General features: G+C 40.0%; 1 protein-coding gene across 8 annotated transcripts in view; it reads left to right on the plus strand.

The window, feature by feature from the left end:
• Positions 1 to 13191, plus strand: part of IQCH (IQ motif containing H) — a 53587-nt gene that overhangs the window by 16788 nt on the left and 23608 nt on the right. For 7 of the 8 annotated variants that reach the window (XM_027688258.1, XM_027688256.1, XM_027688261.1 and 4 more), the window contains 4 exons: positions 197 to 280; positions 2487 to 2662; positions 5859 to 6131; positions 7952 to 8143. In XM_027688258.1, the coding sequence (XP_027544059.1) occupies positions 197 to 280; positions 2487 to 2662; positions 5859 to 6131; positions 7952 to 8143 (725 nt within the window). The remainder of the gene's footprint in view (positions 1 to 196; positions 281 to 2486; positions 2663 to 5858; positions 6132 to 7951; positions 8144 to 13191) is intronic. The other variant, XM_027688259.1, reaches the window with a different exon arrangement.

The following is a 13191-nucleotide window of genomic DNA, read 5'->3' on the forward strand; positions in this document are numbered from 1 at the left end:
AAAAACAAGAAGTTACATCAGTTCCCCAATAAAAGTAAATTCAAAAAAAAGAAGCAATTAGAGCTGTGGCATATTTGGGAGTTGAAATACTTTTATTACAGGTTTTTTTTTTTAAAACCAAAACTCTGATTTCTTTGCAATCTGCACCGAGGGGTTTCTGAATACAGTTTGAGGGGGGGCTTTCCTTGTTTTCCAGGATATTCCCAACGCATCCGTGAGCACATCCCTGATCTTGCTCTGCAGCAGAACATGCAGATGGGAAGGCTGTGTGACATCCTGGGTATGTGAGGAGCTCCTGCCTCCTGCTTTTTGATTATTTGTGACTAAAAGAAAAACCACACGAGGACTCTTTGCGTTCCTGTTAAATATGGAGCACAGGGAAGGAATTTATCTGCTGGGGAGTTTTGCTCCTGTCCATGTTATTCATGAAAAAAAAAAACCTGCTGGTTCTTCCTGCCTCTGTGATAAGGTAAAGCAGCCTCATCCTGTGACCTGCTGAGCACCACAAAGTGTTTAGTGTTCTACAAAATTAGGTAGCTAATTCTGTTAGTGCTCATTCAGGCTCACAGGGAGAGAAGGATGTGCTAGAGAAGAGCAAGCCCTTATTTAAACCATTTTTTTTTCACATCAGCAAATGAGACAAAAGACATCCATTTAAAAGTTGTTGGTTTTTTTTCCTGACAATCCTCTGTTAACCAAAGCAGAGAAGGATATTATATCAGTGACCAACTTCATTGGCTCCCTGGAATGACATACTTTGCATGATTCATATATATTTCAGTATCATTATTATTTTATAAATGCCATTTAGGAAGTTTGTAACCAAAATATATTAGAAATTTACAGTTGCCTAAAATAATAATGTAATTGCCTTTATATATTATCTAGGCACTAATATTGGTTTTTTCCACAGTACAGTTTTGGGGGGTTTTTGGTGGTTTTTTTTTTTTAACATAAAGGATTTTTGGCCATAAAATGGTAGAAACTTAAAGGGACAAAGTCACACATTTTTTTTCTCACGTGTGAACATGAAAATTGGTTCTACTGTAAATCAGACCATGAGGAAGATAGGAAGCAGTGAAATATTAACTAAATTATTATCTAAATCAGATGCTTTACCTGTGCCTGGCAGAGGAGCCCTGAGATTTCCCACTTTGGTTCTCTTTTTCTTTGGAAAACTGGAGGATTTCCTTGCTGGTTGGGAGTTAATCTGTCCCTGGAGCCCCACTGTGTCCAAAGGAGACTTGTACCTCTCTTTATAGGGCAGTGCTGAGAGTAGTAAAATGTGTTGCAGCATTTTATTCACCAAATTCACTGGAGTTTGTCCATTTTTGACAGTGCCTTCAGCATCACAGCCCTCCTTGGCAACTATTTTGGGCCCTGGCTGGTAAATTTTCAGACTCATTGTGCAATGAAATGAGGAAATGCCTAAAAGCAAGAGAGTACTGACTGATGAACAGTTCTTTTAATGATTTTTAAAAGTTATCTGGTAATGAACTGGATTATATAAAGAGTGATTGTGGGCTCTGTACTACTTTTAATACCTCAGTTGAGGTTCTGGCCTTACTTTTTGACGTGGATTGTTTTCCTGCAGCTCTGTAGCAAAACTAAGAGAATGAATGGGGTCTCTTATTCCTTTCCAACATAAGGCTCAGGCTTTCCTTATCCAATCCCTGCTTTGCTGCTGATTCATTCCCGTGGAATAGCAGTTTTCCCTGGCACTTCCCAGGCTCCTGTGCATAGTAAAACAATGAAAGACTTCCCACTGCTTTGGATCACAATCTGGGAGTGCTCTTTGCAGTGTATTCTACTGATGTTACAAGGCCCATTCATTCATTAGCTCATCTATTAACATGAATATTTTAGCAGAGCAGAGCAGTTAAAATTTTCTAAAACAGCATCTATTAAAGGTTTTCTCACCTCTAAGTGTCTTTCAGCCCGAGCTGTTTTCCAGGCAGAAAAGCAGATTTCCACACCGTGGTGTTTAACTGATCTGCACATTCACACGCTCAGCAATAGTTATTAATGATTTCCCACCGTGAGCTTTTCTGGGGACAGGAATAGGAACAGGCCCCGGAAAATCCAGGCAGCATTAGGAAATTGCAATTTCACCAGCTTTCTAAACTGGAGAGCTCAGTTTTATAATTTACTGCTGTTAATGGGGTATATTTTTAAAGCAGCTCAATTCCCACTGAGGTTCGTATGAGTCGGGCAGAGAAATCCCCCTGCAACTCTTCCCAAATCCTGCCCCTAATCTGTGCTGCAGATTGAATCCTGAAAAGCAGCCCCTTCCTTGGGTTGCTGACCTGTCTTCTCTTCAGAGAAATGCACTTAAAGCACTAAGATTTGGGAATTAGCCCCCGTTTTTATTCCCAGTGCTCTTTTCAGGAAGCTGTTTGTTAGCAAACCGTCAGGAATTATCGGATTGTGTCGGGAACGGGGTTCACCTTTCTCCCAGTAACGAACACTGTGCCCCTTTGTTTCAGATGCCAACGTGGACGTCATCTACATCTGCCCCCTTCCTCTGAGTGAGGAGTTGCTGCAGTATTACAATAAACTCCTGGGTCTGCAGGCAGCTGTTAGATCTGGGAACCCCGAGGCCATGGGTGACCTGCAGGACAGGTTCAGGATTCTCACCCCCGAAGCCATAAACAGCTTCCCCGTGAGTTTGTCTCCTAATTACTACGGCTTGAGGGATGCAGTAAAATTAAATTGGAAATTTTATAACTTGCAACGCTCTGGTACACATCAGTGAAATATTATTGCAAGTTTAAGGGCTTTACTGATTAGACTACTAGTTAGAGCATTGGAAATAAATATCCTGGTTTAGCTTTATAGGCTTGGTTGAGATAGTCCTATATTGGCTATTTGTAGGCTGCTGTCCCTCCTGACTGTATGCTTGGGACTGGGAAGTTGATAGATTTATATCTCTAAGCAAATCATAGCAATAAACCATTCTTATTACTCAAACTTTATCTCTGGGTAGCCCAGCATTCAATCATTGCTGTGTTTGCACTGTTTCTTGCAATTAAATCCGGTGCAGAGCTCCTTAAAGAACAGAACTTAAAACAAGTTAGGTGATAATACGGAAATATTGGTTTGGAACAGAACAGAATAATACAGAAATATTAGTTCCAATAATACAGAAATCATGGTTCCAGAAAAATAGTAATACAGAAATATTAGTTCCAATAATACAGAAATAAGGGTTCTAGAATAATAATAAATAATAATACAGAAATCTTAGTTCCAAACCTGTCAATTCAGGTTTCAATCCATGTGCTAAAACATGATCTAAAAAGAGACCTTAATTAATGTACACTGTGTACAGTGTTTGTAAAAATGCTGCAGTGCAGTGAAGACTTTTTACAGTGAGTAGTTTTATATTGTAAATATTAAATCTACAGTGTCTTAGCTGGGATTTGATTTTTGTGAAACTTTGTGGCACATTTAGGGTCCTTGCTTGGAGCCCTACTGCTGTTTTTAATATTTTTTTTCTTTTTAAATTGCATTTTAACAACTGTAGCTGTTTTTTCTCTGGATACAGAGTTATTTTCCAGTACTAACTACCAAATATTAGTGTATTAGTGGCAAATTCTGTCAGGGAAGATGGACCATCCCAGGTTTTGGGTGATATCAGGCTGAGGTTCACCCTTGGCTCTTTAGTTTATACACAAAATCCTCAAATTAGCTTGTTTTCATGAACCATGTGTTCTTTACCTTCTTATAACTGATGTGTCCAAGGGATAAATCTTCTGTGTGGAGAGGAATCTGTGCTCAGAACTGATCCTTGGCTTCTCTGCTAGTTTTGGCTGGGTAAGAGTTTGAGCTTTATAAGTTCTTGTTAAGGATCTTTCCTCTGGGTTATTTAATAAAAAGCTTTTGTTGCACTTAATGTATCTACATTTGTACCTAATAAATGCAAGTGTGGCTTGAAGGCCACTTTATCAGGCTTCTTTTAGAAGCACAAATCAGTCTTTTCTAGTTTTCCAGCAGTTTTGGTGGGACTGGATAGAAGGAAAAGCTGTGGAAAAGACAGAGATGGTCCTGATTTTCCACAAGCAGAGGATCAAACCTGGATGGTGCTGGTTTTGCTCCTCGTGGGGAGGCTGATGCCAAGGGCAGCTCCTCTGGTCTTGAGGAGTTTCAAACAAAACAATAACCAAGAACCAGCCCTTTGGTTCATCTCCTGACTCAGTTCTGGGCGGTCCTGCAGGAATTCTGAGGATTCCTCAGTCCTGCTTTTCCCTGCTCTCCCTCCCACTGCCATATATCATGGCAGCCATACTCTCAAAGCAGGAACGAACCAGATTTTACAGCCTGTTTCCTGCACTCCTTAATTAACTGTAAAATCCATTATTGAGAGACACAAAGCAAATCCCATCCCTCCATCCCCACTCGTGGCCCCAGGGAGGGAGTGACCGGGGCTGGGAATTGATCCTGTTCTCTCCATGGCACAACTCTGCCATGGAACCTATGGAATGGGGCAGCTCCCTGTGCTCAGGAAACACAAGGATCAGAACCTGGTTACAAAACTCATGGAAAGGAAAAGGCTTAGGAAACTTGTTTGTTGTTCTTTATGTCCTTAAACTTCCGTGGTTCCCTTTTTCCTACTGGAATTTTGGAGAGTATCCCATTTCTCTGCCGGATCTCCTCCCTGTCCTTGCAGTGTCTGCTCCTTTGCAGAGGTTTGGGCACTTTGTGGAACTGTGTTTGCTCTGAGAAAGCACTGAGAAGAGACAGAAGGGATTCCTTTTGTCCACTTCCAGGGGCTCCTCCATCTCATTTTCCAGCATCATCCCCATCCTAGTGAAGGAATCAAGATTTATATTTCAGTCCCTGTGAAGGAACATCCAGGACTTGGAAGGAAAATATTCTGGATTCTCCAGTCCTGGAAATCCCAAGAAAATCCAGGATTTACACTATCCTGACTGAGGCCTAAATTGGATGAAATCTCAGTGGGAAGATGATTTGCTTCTTGTTAGGATTATGCTTTGTTTATGACAATCTGTTGTTTATGACAATCCATACATGTGGATTTCTCTTGTACCCTTTTTCCATCCCTCTGTGTCTCTATCTCAGTGCACCTCTATATTTTTGGGAAGATAATTAGGATATCTGCAGATAGAAAACATTTATGAGGCTTCACCTGCCATGACCAATGTCTAGTTTAAATTCAGAGGTTATAGGATATGTCACAAGCAGCTTGTTCAGCAATAGATCTTCTTTTTTAGGAGAAATGAAAAATTCCTTCCAAAAAGTTGGAACCCTTGTACTTTAAACAAACACAAAACTACTCCTCTCTCCTCGAGTCCTCTGTAGTTGGTTAGGGTTAGTTATTAGTGGAATGGAAATATATATCCCCAGTAATTTAATGTGAGCACTGAAAGCTTTTGTAAATCAAAGTGTTTTATTCTCAGGGAATCATTTAAAATACCACTGAACTGTATGTGAAATACTTTCCCTGCTGTTGAGGGTGGGGGTGTTCTTAATTTTTGTATTGATTTTCAGGAGCTTTAGAGTTAAACCATGCCAGGAGTGTTGCTGAGATGAATCGCTATTATCCAAAGGCCACCAGCCTCTCTGCCGACTGACAGAAGGATAATTCCACATGGATCAAATAAATACAGATGTGGAGTAATTAGTTCTATTCCCAATGAGGCCATTTCCAACACACTAAAGATGTGCACGATTATGGAGCCTCACCCCAACAGCTTTTATCAATTTAAACTGCTAAGCTACAGGATGGGTCATAACCCAACCTGCTATTAATAATGGATTTATTGTGGGCAACGGCAGGAATCAGGTTCACGGGGTGGGAAAAACACCTTTTAACAAGTGATGCTCTCTTTCTCCAGCAGCATCACATGTGCCTGGCCACTCAGCTCAAGTACAGTCCCAAGACAATCCAGAGGATCCAGGTTCTCATCCAGAGCAGGGATGCCTACGTGGTCGGGGGAGTTCCCCACGCCGATGACCTGGCGGTGGCCGACATGCTCGACGTGCCCGTGCTGGGCCCGGGGCCAGAGGTGGCTCAGCTCTACAGCACCAAGTCTGGCAGTAAAAGGATTTTTGCCAGTGCTCGTGTGCCAACCCCTCCTGGAGAATCTGACATCCACAGCAGGGAGCAGGTAAGCAGGATGTGCCCTGGGGTGTGGGGAGCGCTTGGTGGGGTGCAAAGCTGGACAATTTATCTGTTGATTGGAGCCTCGCTGGGTCTGATCAAGTCTTGTGTGAGGTTGGGTTTTTTCTTGCCTCTAAATGACCAATGAAATGCAATTTGTGCCCTAGTCAGGGAATACAATTCCTCTGGGATTCTTCATGGTGTCTTGAGAATATATGTGTGTTTGGTCCAGTGATTTCAGAAGTTTGTGCTGCTGCTCCATGGGCGAAGTTATGGCCTCAATGAATTAGTTTTACCAGAGACTGAAGGTAGAACAAGGATTTCTGGGAAAATGAAGGGAAAATTTGTTCCCCTCATGCAATCAGCTGTTCAAATTGAGGTTCACTGAGCACCTTTGCAGCTGAGCATCTTTGTACCCAACCTATCATTGCTAAAATTCATCAACCTTGTTGGCATGACCAGCAAGAAAAGAACAAAAGAACCCTAAACTAAAATTACAAGGCACGAGACTTTTCTGTACTGTGTTTCCATGTTTATTTTGCAGTCAGTGCTTCAGTATTTTATTTTTTAAGCTGATGTTGCAATTTGCAATGATATGTCTATGTATGGTCTTTTAAAAACACTTTCATGGTGTTGCTACATCTCCTACAGGAAAATAATCATTGCCAAGGTTTGTAGGTATTCCTGCTTCTTCAAGAGGCTTTTCACATTGCTTTGCTTTTCATTAATCACCTTTAACACTGAACAATCTAAGCTGCACAAACACATTGCAGCTTCCATAGCAGATGAAACAAATATATGATTAATGACTTGAAAAACAGCTGCTTGATTTATTTGATTCACGTAAATTATTTAACAGGACTTTTGGTTCTCACTACAGGGTTATGGAAGTTTTACTTCTGTTGTTTCCTTGTATGAAATATTGACATTTTAGGTTAAATAATCAAAGCAAGGTGACACTATGGTAAAGCACAATTCAATTTTCACTTAAAGATAGCACATAATTCTTTGTGATTGGTGCAGTCTTTACAGTATTATTGATCCTTTTCATTACTGTAGGGGAGCCATCAAGAAAAACACATTTATGGGATTCTCAAAAGCTACAAATGGAACACATGTAATTGTATTTTAGGTCAATCTTAAAAATCTAAATCTAAAAAAGAAGGAAACAAAAGCCCCCCCAAATTACTATGTAAAATGGAGAAGACTGTAGCCAATGCACCAAGATCTGATAATACTTTTACCAGGTTCAAAGTCATTTGCAGCTTCTAAGAAGCTAATTGCATCCTGCACCAGCTGGGCAAAAGGCATTTTAAAGCCATTTAAATCTGGGTACATACACAAATAAATAATTAGCATTTTTATAAAGCCTGCCTGGTAACTCCTTCCTACATTTATAACCTTGTAATGTACTCTCCAGTAGGAGAATTTCACAGCTGTTTTGGCTGGTGGGAAACTCTGGCACATTTTTGTCTCCATTTTGCAAATAGTGTCGTCCATCCCGTGTTGTTCCCTGTCACAAACATTTATTGAGCAGTTCTGATTATCCAAAACCTCAGATCCTCAGCAGACAAAGAAGCTTGGGCAGGCAAATCCCTCTGCAGAATACAGGGATGCAACTCCAGCAGGAAGGCCGTGGAGCCTTCACCAAAAACCATCCAAGGTTGTTTTCGCTGCATGTCCAAACACAGGCATCTCTGAGAAAGTGAAACCATGTTTAGAAAATGAAACCATATTTAGAAAATGAACTTTTGAGTCCAAACGTTTGAGAGCTGGGAGCCTGAGGAAGGGTTTGATGTTGTCATTTGTGCTGTTGTTGCTCCCCAGCTGATTCGTGCCCTCAGCCAGCTCATCGTGGACAACGTGGAAGTGCAACGCTGGGTGTTGAAGATGAATGAGGAGCGTGGAGGAAATGGCACTGCCTATTGTGATGTGATTTCCCACTTGGAATGCTGCCACTGGCTCCAGAAGGAATGGCAGAGCCACGGCCCTGAGGGGTGGAGTAGGAGCCAGGCACGTGTAAGTAACAAAGGAGCATCTTGGTTGTTGTGTCAATGGTCCACTGAGGGTCCTCCTCACTTAAATTTCCTCTCTGGGCCTTCATTTTAAGGTAAATGTTGGTTATTGCAATCCAGACTGGCTTGTACAAAGCAATAGGTAACACTTAAATATTCCAAAATATAAATGAATGACTGGCATTCTAACTTGTGTGTTGTAACACTTCATTCCTATGCAACAATGGGCACATTTTACACAGTTTTTATCCAAAGTGAGGACACAGAAATGAAAGTATATAGACAACAGAGCCAATTAAATCTGTAATTAAAATTGTAGGTTTATAACCTCAGTCCTACAAACATATCTGTAGCAAATGCTATCAAAAGACTATGTGATAAACTAGGATAGTTCACCATCCATTTTCATCATAGAAACATAGAAATTTGGAATTATTGGAACAAAGAGCTGGATTTAGTTGAACAACACTAATTTGAAGCCACATACAAACCGATTGTTTTTAAATCTGCTTTTCTGAGCATTTTTAAATCTGTTTTTTCTGTCCATTTTGCCTCACTGATAACTTTTAAACCTGGCAGTTACTTTCAGCTGTATGAGACAGAACACTTGAGGTCTTGGAGATCATTAGACTCCTGCAAGTTTCGTGAGTGTTTAGGTAAGGAGAGAGATCTATAAATATTTAACTGAGGGAAACATTATAGCATGAACTCAGGCACTTGTAGATTCCTAAGAATCCCCAGGATTGAGAGGCTGGAAGATGATACATTTCAACCTCAGAAAAATCCGTATGAAACCAGCCTTCATTAGTTCTGGCATTCAGAGAACTATTTGTAGTTTAAATATTCATTGGTATTTAAATGTGTTAATTTCAATAAGCATTTGATATTTCTGTATATCTTGCCAAATTCATTCCTAATGTAATGGTTTTAAAGCCAGAAGGAATGTATCCAGAAAAATTGTTTAATTTACATAAACTACTCATTATAGCTCTTCTGATTTTTTTAATTCCATCAAAACTGTTTTGAAATTTGGGGTTGATTGAATTATATTGTGTATTAAAATTTCAAATTGTGCTGATTACAGTTCTGCTGCATTTGACAACTGCAAAGTAATTCCACATTATAAAGCAGAGTTTATGATATAAAGCTGAAGGGCTAATTTCTAATCTGCTGAAGATCCCTCACTCTCTGCAAGTCAGGCAGGATAAAGCAGAGCCCTGGAGAGCCATTCCAGTGGGAGCATTGCCTGGGATATGAAGCTGATGGTATATCCGGGTCCTGCTCCCACCTCCTGAGTCATGGCAGAAGACAGGACTCAGCAAGTCTAGTTCTTTACTGGTGTAAATTCCTAATATAAGTGGCATTCCCTAGTGTTGGTATTCCCATTGCCTTTTTAATTCTTTTCTGGCTAAGTGACTCTGCATAAAGGACACAGTGATCCCAACCTTTCTTTGGTTTCCCTTTATACTCCAGTGACCTTAAGCTTTGATGCAACCAGGAATCAACCCCTTAAACATAAACCTACGTTGGAAGTTGGGAAATACATATGGAATAATAAATTTCATCTAATTTCCTGGAGTCAGCAGGAAAGCTTCCAGAAATCCAACCCAATATTAGAGTGAACTTTGGCAAATTGTTGCCCAGAGAAGCTGTGGCTGCCCCTGGATCCCTGGAAGTGTCCAAGGCCAGGTTGGATGAACTCAGAGCAACCTGGGCTAGTGGAAGGTGTCCCTGCCCATGGCCTGGGGTGGGATGACATGAGCTTTAAGACCCCTCCCAACCCAGATCATTCCATGATTCTGTGACTCTAAAGTGCTGCTATTTTGAACATCTTGAGTATGTGTGTTCACCTTTTCCTGCCTCCCTCGTTTACCCTCTTTTTGTAGCACAGGAGACCTTTTGGATACAATGAATTGCATCTCCACCTAGTCTCACCACTGAGAGCAGAGGATTGAAATCCTCCTTTGTTAAGGAACACCGTAGTAATGATACACATTTCAACATCAAAGCAGCAGTTTGTGGGCACAGGAATGCTTTAATGTCCTGTTGCAGTGGGGAGACCCGTTCCTTTTGATAATGAAGACGTCGTGTCACCGGCGTCGGCTGCCACACACAAAATGTGTGCTGGCAGGTTATTAAAAAATTCAGCTTCTTGATGAAAGACTATCCTGCAGGCAAGGAGTACAGTGAAAAGCCTCTCCATTCTGGTAGAATTATTAGAAATGAGAATATGACTGTGAGCACTAAATTATGTTAATACTTACAAATAGCATCATTTGCATAGCAGTTTAAGACACGATACCCAGATTTTCCTCAGTGGCACGTAGCAGGCAACAGATTAAAAATAATGTACTTTGTGTGAGTTTGAACTGTGGCAAAATCTCTTCCAGCTGAAAATGAAGCTGATTTTAGAGTCCTCATTTCAAATAGAACATTGGGCAAAGGCAAGTGCGGGGCAGGATTATGGATGGGTTTCACCTTGTTAACTTAATGCAGCCTCTGAGTTATCTGAACAATTAATTTGCAACTGCATAAAGGGTTGAATTCATAAACTCCATGAATGTCTCTGGAAGTCCATCAGCTTACTGTGCACTGCTGAAGTCTGTCAGCACATAAAAAAATTCATCCTGAGGCCCAGAATCCAAAGATATTCAACATCCAGGGAACTGCTGCCTCCACGAGTGCACGTTTGGCAATTGTGAGGTTGGTTGTGGAGATATTTTCCAGTGTGGAAAAGAATATCAGGATCTGGCCCTAGTTCTGTGCAAAGAGATCAGTGAGTACTGAGGCTCCTCAGCAGTTTAATTGTATCCTGTCCTGTGAATGACTATTGTAAGGAGCAAATAAATTCATTTTTTACATATGAATGGAAAGTGTTCTGGTGCCATTCTAAAATGATTTTCCAGCTTCTCTTCTGTACCGACTCAAGCTTCACTTAGTCCATGTGTAGCAGCAAAAGTGGTTTTGCTGCTGTAAGAGTAAGTGAATAATTTTTTGGAATATCTAGACAAAGATATCCATGATAATTATTAATATATGCTATTCCAGAGTGTGTAAGAAGCTGGGCATTTTGCTCTTGGTAAGAGTCAGCACTTCAGTTTTTGGGAAATCTCACTAAACTTATATGGACCCTTGCTGGGAGACTATAAAGTCATGGAAAATCATTAATTGTTATTGCTGACAGTCTCTGGCTTAGAGGGATTCTGAGCTGCCAGTGGTTGAGGCTGGGTGAGTATCTGAGGAATGGATATGATTGCTCTGTTCTTATGCTTTCCTGAATATTCTGAATTTTGGGACTCAGACTGTCACCTCCAACTCCTAGATTCCTCTTCCCTAGTAGAGGAATGATTACAGGAAAGACAACATCAGTTTCCTGTTACTCTTTTAAAAATTCCCCTTTTACATCAAATAATACAGGACTGTGCAGCATCCCATCCATGTAACTGTAGAACTCTAAATAGTAAATCACTGGATAAATCACTACTGAAATTAATTTTAGAGTTATCTTTTATTACACTGTGACTTAATTAACCACCAGGACCAGCAACATGATGTGAGTTTATCTGCAGTGAGTCTAAAGATAACAAAGACCATGCTGGAGACAAAAAATATAAAGAAAGCCCAAGAGTAGAACAAGACACAGAAAAACAAGCAACAAATACTCTCTCAATAAGCCATTATAATTGGCCATAGCTACACAACCATTTCAAAACTCTCCATTAAGTATCTGTTATAGAAAAGAAAAAAGTGATTTAATGTCCTTGGACAGCCCCTGTTAGAAGTGGGAGTGCTTGAATGTCATTCAGGATTTTGTCTCTGTTTCTTCTCCTTGTAATTTGGTTAATTCACTAAAATGAGGAAATCAAAATCTTCTCAAAAGATGACAAATACAGAAAATCCAACTTTTAGTCTGAGCAAACATTTGGATGCTGGTTGCAGGATTTTGCATGTATTGCTATTGGAAAATAGTGATGCAAAATGCTGAATGTCCCTTTAAATAAAACATTTTTACTCAGCTTTTGAAAGTCCTCCAATAAATAATGGAAAAACTTTGGGATTACCTGGAAATCAGGAATAGTGGGGAGCAGATTATTTCCTGGTTGAATGAATTCCATGCACTCCAAGAAACCTGAAGCTTCCATCCCACATCCTGTTTCTTTACTGAGTTAAGGAATTCAGAGTATTTGTTTGCCAGCAGGTCAGAATGAAACCAACCAAAATAGCACCAAAAATGTCATTTTAGAAATATGGCACTGCCAGCACACTCCTTCCTGACCTTCTTTGAACTCAGTAGAGCTTCTAACAGTGCTTTTTTCCCTGATTTCTTTTTTAAAATTGATCTTAATATGATATTTAAAGCCTCCCCAGGGAGTTCTTAAGGACTCTTTTGTACACATGGAATTGCAGGTGTGGTATTTTTCCAGCCTGAAGAGGGCCAGAAACTCTGACAGATCTACAGAAAATGCATTTACAGCATTTTGACAGGTTTTTAACATTTCTTTTAACTGATACCATGTTTAAGAGGAGAAGAAAAAGAACCCAAAGAAAAATGTTTTTTTTTCTTTCTGAAATCAAATTTTTGGAATTCATTAGAATCCTTTCTTTAGAGATACAGGCCAGAAAGGAGGGCAAGTCACAAAAGTGCACTAAACTTAAAGAGATTGCAACTAAATTAATTGAGAAAATAATATTAATCTGAGGGCATCAGAAATGTTTGTGCATTTGCAGAGAACTTATTAAAACACAGAAAAGATGCCTTCAGATATTGCTTTTTTTTTTTTGTATAAGGATTAACATCCCAGTGTCCTGAACTTCAGAAAGAGATTGATTGTATAAAACAATGGAGCTGCAGGTTATTTTGTAGTGTGAACACTCCATCCTAAATAAGTGAAATATTCATTGTCTGGAGTTCCCTTAGTTTATTAATATATCTGTGTGTCTGCCATGATGTTGTTTCTGGTGATTCTCAAATCTGAGGTAAAATAGGGGTTTGGAATATCTAGATAGGATCAGGTGATTCTCAAATCTCTGAGGTAAAATAGGGGATTGAAA

The sequence above is a fragment of the Neopelma chrysocephalum genome, unplaced genomic scaffold (genome assembly GCF_003984885.1).
Source record: "Neopelma chrysocephalum unplaced genomic scaffold, ASM398488v2 Primary Assembly neopelma1_75, whole genome shotgun sequence".
Classification (NCBI taxonomy): Eukaryota; Metazoa; Chordata; class Aves; order Passeriformes; family Pipridae; genus Neopelma; species Neopelma chrysocephalum.